The sequence below is a fragment of the Schistocerca americana genome, chromosome 9 (genome assembly GCF_021461395.2).
Source record: "Schistocerca americana isolate TAMUIC-IGC-003095 chromosome 9, iqSchAmer2.1, whole genome shotgun sequence".
Lineage (NCBI taxonomy): Eukaryota > Metazoa > Arthropoda > Insecta > Orthoptera > Acrididae > Schistocerca > Schistocerca americana.
Genome location: NC_060127.1, coordinates 40087024 through 40100357, shown reverse-complemented (window position 1 = coordinate 40100357; position 13334 = coordinate 40087024). Strand labels below are relative to the sequence as shown.

General features: G+C 41.2%; 1 protein-coding gene across 1 annotated transcript in view; it reads left to right on the top strand.

Annotated features, from left to right (window-relative positions):
- The first annotated feature begins 3389 nt into the window (after positions 1–3389).
- LOC124551020 (MD-2-related lipid-recognition protein-like) overlaps positions 3390–13334 on the top strand; it is a 79646-nt gene continuing 69701 nt past the window's right edge. Inside the window, exon 1 of the mRNA XM_047125869.1 lies at positions 3390–3545. Coding sequence (XP_046981825.1) covers positions 3458–3545 — 88 coding nt within the window. The 5' untranslated portion in view covers positions 3390–3457. The remainder of the gene's footprint in view (positions 3546–13334) is intronic.

Below are 13334 nucleotides of genomic sequence, written 5' to 3'. Positions count from 1 at the left end.
CCATACCTTTGGATCTTTCCAGAACTGTATTGCCACTTTTATCTTTAGTGCCTTACATCTGTAGTATGTATCTTTTTCGTTCTGAGAAGATTTTTAGTTTCTCTATTAACATTTTCATACGCTTCTTTGTTCTCGTTGGAATTCTCTCGTAGATGTTTTTCTTCGCTGCCCTTTTTTCTTTCACGTTTTGCTCACATTCTTCTCAAAACCATGGTTTTTTCGTCCTTTTTCTTTTTCCGCATACCTCTAACGCCGCTTCTTCCACATTTCCCAGTAGTCTTCAATGTCAAGGTTGTCTTCCTTTGTTAGAACATCAAATTGGTTTTGCAACTTAATAACAAACTCCTGTGCTTTGCCGTTATTCTTCAATCTGTCTATGTAAATATTATGGTCTTTTATGCTCCCCCTCCCAACCCCTTGGACTTTTCTATGGCTATTCGTTGGCGTATCTGTAGTTTTCACATTCATTGTACTGCTTTTATGTCTCTGATCCTTCAGTACACGGTCTATTTGGTTTTTTATTCTTCCGTCTGGTGATACCCAACTTACCTTGCGAATGTCCTTCCGAGGAAAGTGTGTGCTCATAACCCTTAGGTTGGCTGCACTTCCACCGCTTAGTAGCCTCCCTCCATTATCACTACTTTCAACGTGTAGGCTTTCAGTCCCAGCAATTCTTTTCCAGATGATCTCCCTTCCAACTTTAGTACTGGCATCTCCCACAATGAGCTTCGTATCATATTCTGGTGTCTTACTAATTACCTCTTCGAGAATTTCGTAAAAACTGTCATTCTTTTAGTCTTCCACCTCCTCGGTCGGAGCATATAGTGTAACCATCCTTACATTTCTGAATCCACCTTTTAGTTTCATGACAGCTATTCTAACATCAATCGGCTGGAAATTAATTACTGCCGCTCCTAAAGTTTTCCTGATCGTAAATCTTACTCCCTTTTGAAACTTTCCATCTACCGATTCAATGTAGTATAGAATGTACCTGCTTGTTTCCAGTTTTCCTGTTCCTGGATATCTAATTTCTTGTAGTGCTACAAGATCCGTTTCAATATCAACGTTGTTGTTGTTGTTGTTGTGGTTTTCAATCCGGAGACTGGTATAATGCAGCTCTCCATGCTACTCTGTCCTGTGCAAGCCTTTTCATCTCCGAGCAACTACTGCAACCTACATCTTTCTGAATCTGCTTAGTGTATTCGTCACTTGGTCTCCCTCTACGATTTTCACCCTCCACTCTGCCCTCCAGTACTAAATTGGTGACCCCTTGATGCCTCAGAACGTGTCCTACCAAACGATCCCTTCTTCTAGTCAAGTTGTGCCACAAACTCCTCTTCTATTCAATTCTATTCAGTACCTCCTCATTAGTTACGTGATCTACCCATCTTATTTTCAGCATTCCTCTGTAGCACCACATTTCGAAAACTTCTATTCTGTTCTTCTGTAAACTGTTTGTCGGCCATGTTTCACTTTCATAAGCAGCTACACTCCATACAAATACTTTCAGAAAGGACTTCCTGATACTTAAATATATACTCGATGTTAGCAAATTTCTTTTCTTCAGAAACTCTTTCCTTGCCATATTCCGTCCACATTTCATATCTTCTCTACTTCGACCATCATGAGTTATTTTGTTTCCCAGATAGCAATACTCATTTACTACTTCAAGTGTCTCATTTAGCAATATAATTCCCTCCGCATCGCCTGATTTAATTGGACTACATTCCATTATCCTCGTTTTGCTTTCTACAAGTCTACAAATGCTATAAACTTCTATGAGAAGTCGTAGGGTCACTATTGCCTCGTGTGTTCCAACATTTCTACGGAATCAAAACTGATCTTTCCCGAGATCGGCTTCTACCAGTTTTTGCATTCTTCTATAAAGAATTTGTGTTAGTATTTTGCAGCCGTGATTTATTAAACTAATAGTTCGGTAATTTTAGCACCTGTCAGCACCTGCTTACTTCGGAATTGGGAGTATTATATTCTTGTTAAAGTCTGAGGATATTTCGCCTATTTCATAAACCTTGCTCAACACATGGAAGAGTTTTGTCATGGATGCATCGCCCAAGACTATCAGTAGTTTTAATGGAATGTTGTCTACTCCCGGGACCATGTTTCGACTTAGGTCTTTCAGTGCTCTCTCAGTTCTTCACTCAGTATCATATCTCTCATTTCATCTTCATCTAAGTCCTCTTCCAAGGGGGAGCGCGCAGTTTATGAAGTATAGTCACCACGGCCGCATTAACATTTCCGCTGCTACAGAGACGTGCTCCCCGCATTCCGCGATGTGCTCGATTTTGTCATCATTGCACTGTTCGCCTGTGCAGACACATGGTGTTTCGACTGCTTTGACACACTTTATCATTCGTTTTCACAAAAACTATTTGGCCCAAAAATTTGATTTCTACACATCTTCTTGACTGATACCTTCCCCTCATAAATGACTTAATTTTGTTTCGATGTTCAACGCAGTTGTTGTGCAGCATTAGATGTAGTAAACCATTGCACGAAATTTTGAAGAGTTGGCAGAGGTAAAAGTCCATAGCGTATACTTTCCATATGGTCGATTTTAGTTGCCGCTAGAAATTTCAAAAAATTACATTCAAACGAATAAAATTCATGAAGTAAGACACTTCGAGATTGTTTTTAAATAAAGAAAATATTAAGCACCGAACAAGGTCTTTAAAATAGTACGCAAAATACCGACAAACACTATTGTTATGACTACGAATTACTAACGTTTCGTTGAAGTACAATAGGAAATAAACAATTACCGCTGTTCTTTATTGTGAAAAAGCGGTTAGTGAAAATGATACAAACACCTTTCCTTGCTATCGCCTGAATTAGGAGGCTTATTGCTTGTTTGGTTTAATTCATTAATAGAATATGAAGCAATTGGTATAAAGAATGCTTTTTCCAAACTTTCTATAAAAGAAAGTCTGCTATCAAGACATTGCTTTTGTTCAATTACTTTATTTATGACTGAACGTTTCTAAAACTGAAGACACTCGTCGGTGCTCTGCACTGCAGTCGAGCTCTGGCAACGTCGTTCTCTGTTCATTGGCTGACACTGTTTTGTGACGTTAGATGCGCAGAACGAACCTAAACTCGGCCGCCGTCATAAATGACGCGCACTTTAACTGGACACTACTACCTACAACCCTTTCTGTATCTGGCTTCCTAAGGGGGATAAGACGCTGTTTGCTGACGTTGTATTTTCGACTTGCTGTCACGTTGTGACCTCTCGACCTCCGGACTTTGGCCCCTCCCGAGCGCCAGCAGGACGGTACACACGGCCTGTTGTGGTCGCCGCGTTGGACTTGGCGGGCGATAGAGCGCCGTGTGACGTCACGGCGGGGTCAGGCGACCCTCGGCCCAGTAATCGGTTGTCCGCCCTGCAGCAGCCAGCCAGAGCGTGCCGCGCTGCCCACCGGACGAGAAGGGAGACGGGATGCTGCGATCCGCCGCGTGTCTGCTGCTGCTGCTGGTGGCCGCCTGCGTGGCCGAGGAAGTCACCTTCCGGAACTGCAACGAGAAAGGTGAGGCTCCGCGGCCGTTCATTCACTTCCTGGAAGCCACGAATCGGGGGTAGGTGCGGCGTTTCCCACTGTCGGGTACGGCAAGGTGTCATCGTTGAGTGACTGTAGGAGGATACAAGATGACTTGGACAGGATTTGTGATTGGTGAAGAGCAGGGGTCTAAACTGCGGCCCGCGGGCCGAAACCGGCCCGCGAGGGCCGGCAAACCGGCGTTAGCTGGCCGGACATCCCCGGTATCCGGCCGCCAAATATTTGATGTGGTACGTATACTGCCAACAATTGAGTTTTGAGGCCTATCGCGACCCGTACACCGCGACATTGTCGGAGCTCTGTCTTCACAAAGCGGTAGGTCATGGTTAAACTTGTGGCTATCCACAATAAACAGACAGACCATTCTCCGAACGATAGGGGAAAAAATAAGTAAATGAAGAACGGTTAACAGACTAGATTGGCGAAAACATTTTAAGTAACAAAATTCTTTGCATTTTATTCTACTCACGAGTCTGGTGCAAGTCTTTCAAATAGACGCCACTTCGGCGACTAGCCTTAGTAATCAATCATTATAGAAGATGCTTCTTAAGTGAGGTTTCACTTTCTTTTGATTACGTTGTAAAATACGTACAGAAAGTGCAGCCAGAATAAAATACGCCAGAATTTCGGTCAGGTACGTCCACCAATCAAAATTATGTAATTAAATAAAAATCGTAGTTCGTTTCAGCGCTAGTTATCCCCACAACCTTAGATTTTTGCGATTTCATCTTTCCTTTAGCCTTACATTACGGTGATCATGGAGTGCTAGGGTGCTTTAATCCCACTAGGTAGGTCTTGGCCCTTATGACTTCGTGGAGGAGTCAATGTGGCCCGCGAACTAAAAAGTTTGGAGACACCTGGTGTAGAGAATGGCAGCTAACTCTAAATATAGATAAATGTAAATTAATACAGATGAATAGGAAAAAGAAACCTGTAGTGTAGCGCTCGACACAGTCACGTCTATTAAATATTTGAGCGTAACGTTGCAGAGCGACATGAAGTGGGGCAAGCATGTAATGGCAGTTGTGGGGAAGGCGGATAGTCGTCTTCGGTTCGTTGGTAGAATTTTGGGAAGATGTGGTTCATCCGTAAAGGAGACCGCTTATAAAACACTAATACGACCTATTCTTGAGTACTGCTCGAGCGTTTGGGATCCCTATCAGGTCGGATTGAGGGAAGACGTAGAAGCAATTCAGTGGCGGGCTGCTAGATTTGTTACTGGCAGGTTAGATCATCATGCGAGTGTTACGGAAATGCTTAAGGAACTCGGGTGGGAGTTTCTAGAGGAAAGGAGGCGTTCTTTTCGTGAATCGCTACTGAGGAAATTTAGAGAAACAGCATTTGAGGCTGACTGCAGTACAATTTTACTGCCGCCAACTTACATTTCGCGGAGAGATCCAGAAGAGAAGATAAGATAAGATAAGATAAGATAAGAGAGATTAGGGCTCGTACAGAGGCATATAGGCAGTCATTTTTCCCTCGTTCTGTTTGGGAGTGGAACAGGGAGAGAAGATGCTAGTTGTGGTACGAGGTACCCTCCGCCACGCACCGTATGGTGGATTGCGGAGTATGTATATAGATGTAAATGAAATCGTTTCACTCAGGACCTAGCAGACTGCCTCTCTAAGCCCTTCTTCGTACTTGGGCGAGTTAAAGGTCATTGTCCACACAAAAAAGCTCGATAAAGTCGCCTCTGAAGACTAGCTGTTAAGTACGAAACATTTGTTAACAATGAACGCAGCAGTCAGCAGCTGAGCACGTAGTGTAGAAGTATCTACATCTACATCATACTCCGCAAGCCACCTAATGGTGTGTGGCGGAGGGTACTTTCGGTACCACTATGTGATCCCTCCAACCCCGTGTAAGTAGGCTATTTAGGTTTTTATGTTGGTAACGTCACGTAACGCTCTGTGTGAAAATCACTGGCTGTGCTGTGTGCAGTCTGTGGCTGGTTGGCATTGTTGGAATCTTCGCCATTGTAATGTTGGGCAGTTGGATGTGAACAGCGCGTAGCGTTGCGCAGTTGAAGGTGAGCCGCTAGCAGTGGTGGATGTGGGAAGAGAGATGGTAGAATTTTGAGAGCGGACGATCTGGACGTGTGTCCATCAGAAAGAGTAAATTTGTGATACTGTATATCATGAACTGATATATATATATATATATATTCTTTCAAATTCTGAAGGTGGCAGGGGTAAAATACAGGGAGCGAAAGGCTATTTACAATTTGTACAGAAAGCAGATGGCAGTTATAAGAGTCGAGGGGTATGAAAGGGAAGCAGTGGTTGGGAAGGGAGTGAAACAGGGTTGTAGCCTATCCCCGATGTTATTCAATCTGTATATTGAGCAAGCAATAAAGGAAACAAAAGAAAAGTTTGGAGTAGGAATTAAAATCTATGGAGAAGAAATAAAAACTTTGAGGTTCGCCGATGACATTGTAATTCTGTCAGAGACAGCAAAGGACTTGGAAGAGCAGTTGAACGGAATGGACAGTGTCTTGAAAGGAGGGTATAAGATGAACATCAACAAAAGCAAAACTAGGATAATGGAATGTAGTCTAATTAAGTCGGGTGATGCTAAGGGAATTAGATTAGGAAATGAGACACTTAAAGTAGTAAAGGAGTTTTGCTATTTGTGGAGCAAAATAACTGATGATGGACGAAGTAGAGAGGATATAAAATGTAGACTGGTAATGGCAAGGAAAGCGTTTCTGAAGAAGAAAAATTTGTTAACATCGAGTGTAGATTTAAGTGTCAGGAAGTCATTTCTGAAAGTATTTGTATGGAGTGTAGCCCATGTATGGAAGTGAAATATGGACGGTAAATACTTTGGACAAGAAGAGAATAGAAGCTTTCGAAATGTGGTGCTACATAAGAATGCTGAAGATTATATGGGTAGATCACATAACTAATGAGGAGGTATTGAATAGAATTGGGGAGAAGAGGAGCTTGTGGCACAACTTGACTAGAAGAAGGGATCGGTTGGTAGGACATGTTCTGAGACATCGAGGGACCACCAATTTAGTATTGGAGGGCAGCGTGGAGGGTAAAAATCGTAGAGGGAGACCAAGAGATGAATACACTAAGCAGATTCAGAAGGATGTAGGCTGCAGTAGGTACTGGGAGATGAAGAAGCTTGCACAGGATAGAATAGCATGGAGAGCTGCATCAAACCAGTCTCAGGACTGAAGACCACAACAACAACATATATGATGACTTTTAAATATTATTAAGGAGCCGGCTGGTGTGGCGGTGCGGCTCTAGGCGCTTCAGTCTGGAACCGCGTGACCGCTACGGTCGCAGGTTCGAATCCTGCCTCGTTGCATGGGTGTGCGTGATGTCCTTAGGTTAGTTAGGTTTAAGTAGTTCTAAGTTCTAGGGGACTGATGACCGCAGATGTCAAGTCCCATACTGCTCAGAGCCATTTGAACCATTTATTATTAAGGTAAATACATTGTTTGTTCTCTATCAAAATCTTTCATTTGCTAACTATGCCTTTCAGTAGTTAGTGCCTTCAGTAGTTAGAATCTTTTATTACCTGGCAGTAGTGGCACTCGCTGTATTGCAGTAGTTCGAGTAACGAAGATTTTTGTGAGGTAAGTGATTCATGAAAGGTATAGCTTATTGTCAGTCAGGGCCATTGTTTTGTAGGGATTATTGAAAGTCAGATTGCGTTGCGCCAAAAATATTGTGTGTCTGTTTAGTGTTGATCAGAATAAGTAAAGAGAGAAATGTCTGAGTACGTTCAGTTCTGCTCAGCTGTTTGAAAATCAAAAAACGTAAGAGGTTAATCAGCACAGTAACTCATAAATTTTTCTAAGCGAATGTTTCACCTGTTCCACTCACGAATAGTGCGTGGGAAGAATGATAGTCGGTAAGGCATCGTATTGACTCTAATTTCTCTAATTTTCTCCTCGTGGTCCATACGCGAGCTGTGTATGGGAGGAAGTAATATGATTTCCGAGTCCTCCTGAAAAGTGCTGTCCCGAAATTTCAATAGTAAATCTCCCCGTGATGGACAACGCCACTCTTGTAACGTCTGCCAGTGGATTTTGTTTTTAGCATCTCCGTAACGCTCTCTCGCCAGCTAAACGATCCTCTGACGAAATGCGCCGCTCTTCATTGGATCTTCTCTATCTCCTCTATCAGTTTTACCTGATAGGGATCCCAAATAGATGAACAATATCTACATCTACATCTACACGGATACTCTGCAAATCACATTTAAGTGCCTGGCAGAGGGTTCATCGAACCACCTTCACAATTTTCTATTATTCCAATCTCGTATAGCGCGTGGAAAGAATGAACACCTGTATCTTTCCGTACGAGCTCTAATTTCCCTTATTTTATCGTGGTGATCGTTCCTCCCTATGTAGGTCGGTGTCAACAAAATATTTTCGCGTTCGGAGGAGAAAGTTGGTGATTGGAATTTCGTGAGAAGATTCCGTCGCAACGAAAAACGCCTTTCTTTTAATGATTTCCATCCCAAATCCTGCATCATTTCTGTGAACTCTCTCCCATATTTCGCGATAATACAAAACGTGCTGCCTTTCTTTGAACTTTTTCAATTTACTCTGTCAGTCCTATCTGGTAAGGATCCCACACCACGCAGCAGTATTCTAAAAGAGGACGGACAAGCGTAGTGTAGGCAGTCTCCTTAGTAGGTCTGTTACATTATCTAAGTGTCGTGCCAATAAAACGCAGCCTTTGGTTAGCCTTCCCCACAACATTTTCTATGTGTTCTTCCCAATTTAAGTTGTTCGTAATTGTAATACTTAGGTATTTAGTTGAATTTACGGCTTTTAGAATGGGGCGAACGAGCGCCTTATAAGCCAGTTTTTTCGTGGAAGAGTTACATTTCCTTAAGATTCTTCCGATGAATCTGAGTCTGTTGTCTGCGTACAGCAGTGGATTTCTTTTCCTATGTACGCGCAATACGTTACATTTATTTACGTTCAGGGTCATGCCAGAGCCTGCATCAATCATCAATTCTCTGCAGGTCGTTCTGCAAATTATTACTATCTTCTGGCGTTGCTACTTTGGTATAGACAACGGCACCATCTGCGAATAGCCTTAAAAAGCATCCGTCGCTTTCTAACAGATCATTCATCTATAATGTAAACAGCAACGGTTCTATCACACTTCCCTGTGGTGATCCGTATATTAGCTTTACATCTGTCGATTTTGTTCCGTTAAGAGCGACGTGTTGAGTTCTATTTGCAAGAAAGTCTTGTATCCAGTCGCAGGTCTGCTAAGATACTCCGTAAGCTCGTATTTTTTCATTAAACGGCAATGCGAGACGGATTCAAATGCCATCACTGAAATCAAGGAACACGGCATCAGCCTGAGCGCCGTTGTCCACTGCGCTGTGGATTACACGGAGGCCGGCCGGCGTGGCCGAGCGGTTCTAGGCGCTACAGTCTGGAACCGCGCGGCCGCTACGGTCGCAGTTCGAATCCTGCCTGGGGCATGGATGTGTGTGATGTCCTTAGGTTAGTTATGTTTAAGTAGTTCTAAGTTCTAGGGGACTGATGACCGGAGAAGTTAAGTCCCATAGTGCTCAGAGCCATTTTTGATTTCATGGAGGAACAGAGCGAGCTGAGTTTCGCAGGATCTCTGTTTACGGAATCCATGTTGATTTTTACAGAGGAGATGTTCATTTTCCAAAAACGTCATAATTCTTGAGCATAAAACATGTTTCATAATTCTACAACAGATTGACATCAACGATATAGGTCTGTAATTGTGTGGATCTCTGTTAGGGCCTTTCTTAAAAACGAGAATGACCTGCCCTTCTTTCCAGTCGTTAGGTAACTTACGTTGCTCAAGCGATGTATGATAAATTACTGCTAGAAGGGGAACAAGTTCTCTCCCATAATTTTTATAGAATCTTAAAGGTATCTTATGTGGTTCTGATGCCTTTCCAATACTAAGCGACTGTAGCTTAGATAGTTCGGATCTGGCTATATACCGTTCATCATAAGAATAAACCTCATGTAAGCATTGCATTTCCGTTCACGTGGAGCAGAACCCAAGCTGTCTCGAGTACAGTCAAGTACGATAATGAGGATACGTTTTTTGCTGTGCGTTACGCGTACATCGACTCAGCGATAATACGGGACCACAGCTTTACCTGCGCATTTAACTTGGAAAGCACTGGCTAGCCACCTGGTACAACTAACAAGCAGTGCTGTGAACAGTTGTAGTAAAGGCACAGAAACAGACGAGCAGATAACAATATGGTCTTGAGTGTCATTTAATTTTTGAACAGAACGAAATAATGGTAAAACTCATGCTATACGCTTCTTAGGTGATCTGCTGGAAGACATAGCATGCTCTCGATCCCATCTAACATAGTACTGCAATTAAAAACGACTTTAACAAGGGTAATATCTCTGCATGAGCTATGTGCAGCGTAAAAGCGAACTGCTGGGATTTCACCATGTAGTTAAATATTGGACCCACGGAAGGTATTAGAGTCAGTCGTCTGGTAACCACCAAACTTCTTCCATGTCGGACTCCGAGGAAAATGGCACACTTCAATACTGCTACAATGATACCGAGGCGATAAACAACAAAATCCCAAGCCACGAAAAAGTCCATATTTCCTCCTACCCCTCTTTTATGACGTGCTGTTGTGCATTTCGCTATTGTTCGGCAGTGACGCGTCACTTACAAACAGCGGGACTATCAGAGCCCAAGTAGCGCTTACTGACTCTACATGAGTTTTTAAATAAAAATAACGTAGCTAAAGTATGATTAACAAAAACGTTGACGGTTGTTCATACACCGGAATGTCTTCAAGTTTCATTTACAGTGACATAGTAATAAGATATCCAAACATAAGTTAGACCTACTTCCAAGAGCGGAACAACAGCAGCGTACGAGAGTTATGGCTGCCGCCCAATCTCGCGTCTGTGTTTGTTTAAGTCAGGTTTATCGTTATGATGAACGGAGTATAGTACACATCTTTTTTACTTTTAAATTCTGTATTTATTTACAAATGTAAATTTTAATTAACAAATATTCAATCATAATTTTTCAATTAAGTTAGGTTTCTTTTATTTTAATTACGGTACTGGCCTTATGGATATAACTAAAAATTTTATGTAGATAAGCGAAATGCTTCATTGTCAAATGAAAAATATATGTAAATCAATAATGTTGTACAATTTCTAGAGATAAAAAGTACTTTATTTTCTTCTTCTCTTGCTTGTATAAGGTCCTCTTATGACATCTGTATATTTTTGACAAAATTACATGTAAATCGTTTATTTCTTGTTGATTACATAGGATTCGGCATATGTGGCATTTTCAGGTGTTTCTGTTGACACTGCATGTATATATAATTTTATTCTACGTCTAGGTAATAGTACTATGAAACTGTATCTTATGTTTGTGTCTAAATGGAGTAATGTCCATGAAACATCTTGGAACGTAATTTCTTTTATATACTATGTTGTTAACACAGGTCACGTATTTACTTTCTATAGAAGAATTATAGTGAAATTTCACATTTTTTTAGTTATAATATTATATATATCACGCCAATGACAATTATAAGATTATAGATCGTTTCAGTGTCAATCTTATAGCTGCCAAAAAAATGAAATTTCACTATTATTCTTCTATAGAAAGTTATACAAGACCTATGCTAACAACACAGTACATATAAGAAATTATATTTCAAGATGTTTTATGGACATCACTCCATTTAGATGTAAATATAAGATAAGCTTCCATAGTACTATCACATACAAGGAGAATAAAGTGATATAGGCTATACATTTAATGTCAGCAGGAACACCTAAAAATGGCATAAATGCCGAAACATGCTTGTCGTGAACCTATGCAATCAACAAGAAATAATTTGCAACTATTTTTGCCAAAAGTATAAAGAAGGTTTTATTTTGTATTAGACGTCTCGAATTTTTAGTTTTGTCTATAAAAGACATAAAGTCACTGTATGAGCCTACGACCATTGTCACTGCTCGGGAAGATTCTCCGTCTTGATCACTATTACCATTTTTAGGGTTCTGTACCTCAACCGGTAGAAACGGGATCCTTACAGGATGACTTTGTTATCTGACTATTAATAACCCTTTCTCTCAGGAAAGTGGAGACGTATCAAGCTGAATTTCATGTCACATTCTAGGGTCTACGACCCCTTTGCGGCATAAAACATTTAAGCTCGAAAGTCAATGCAATCAAAAGATACAGCCATTTATGTCACATATGTTGATATGTTGCCTGTATCGATATCGATGACGGGCAAAAATCGTCGCAATCCTCGATTTCTGGGATGCATAATTAATTATGTGCGCGTGTCCTCCTCGCTCTTACTCGGATTTTTTTTTTGTTTTTCAATAATACACCTTAACGCGCTTTGGCCACAGTCACACTCAGAATTTGCCATCAACTAATAGAACAACCGAGTAGTAGTATTTCTAGAAATATTACAGTAGCACATACACAGGATAAAACGAACCAGTGTCACATTTAAAATCTCGATACCCTGGCAGTCCCCATGTTTGCTTGTACCGAAGAGTACTGCTGTGTAGTGAGGGAGCCTACCTTAGATAACGGTATGTGGCCGTTAGGTGGCGTTAAATGAAAATAGACGTGTCAAAGTTAATATTCAAATTAATATCAACAAGATTTTTGTGGTATTAAGGAGACAGTTATTTTATAAAAATAGTGTGCAAAAATAATAAAATAGTAAAATTTGACGATGGAAACCATTTAAGATGTGGCTTAGAAGTACACAGGCCGGAGATTAACGTAACTTCCACAGTACGTATTAAGTACGTGAAAACGCTGTCGTAATCGCTTTTTCTTTTTATAAAATTTAAACCTTATGACTTCATTATTTAAAATACACAGAAAGGTCGTTAAAATGTGAACATAAAAAATGGGAACGTCGTCATTTTGCGGCTGTAGTGTTTACTTCTGGTGTTGACATAGCAAGCTTGGCCATGTTCGCTATATGTGAACATTTTAATGTCCTTCCTATGTATTTTAGTAATAAAGTCAACATATTTTATATTTCATAACTATCCTGCGCAAGGCTTTCCTTCTATGCATAACTGCTGCAGCCTATATCCATCTGAATCTGCTTTTAATCTCGTCAAACGTTGTTCTCCCTCTATAATCCCACACACACACACACACACACACACACACACACACACACACACACACACACTTCCTTCCACCACCAAACTGACGATTCCTTGATGGCTCAGGCTGTATCCTGTCAAGCGATCCATTCTTCTACCACAAATTTCTTTTTGCCCATTAGATTCAGCACTCTCCCTTTAGCTGTTTGATCTACCCTTCCAATTTTCGACATTCTTCTTTGGCAGAAACGTTCGAAAACTGCTATTCTCTTTTCTCTTCTTGTCTGAACTGTGCATCGTCCACGTTTCACTTCCGTATAAAGCTACACTGCAGACTCATACCTTCAGAGAAGACTTCCTAACATTTAAGTTTATATTCGATGTTCACAAATTTTACTTTTCTGAAATTCTTATCTTGTAGTTGCATATTTGCATTCTATATCCTCTATTATTTATTTTGGATATATGTGGTACGTTAAGAGTGGAAGTGCCAACGGCCTTGCCGCCGTGGTAACACCGGTTCCCGTCAGATCACCGAAGTTAAGCGCTGTCGGGCTGGGCTAGCGCTTGGATGGGTGATCATCGGGTCCGCCGAACACTGTTGCCAAGCGTGGTGCACTCAGCCGTTGTGAGGCAAACTGAGG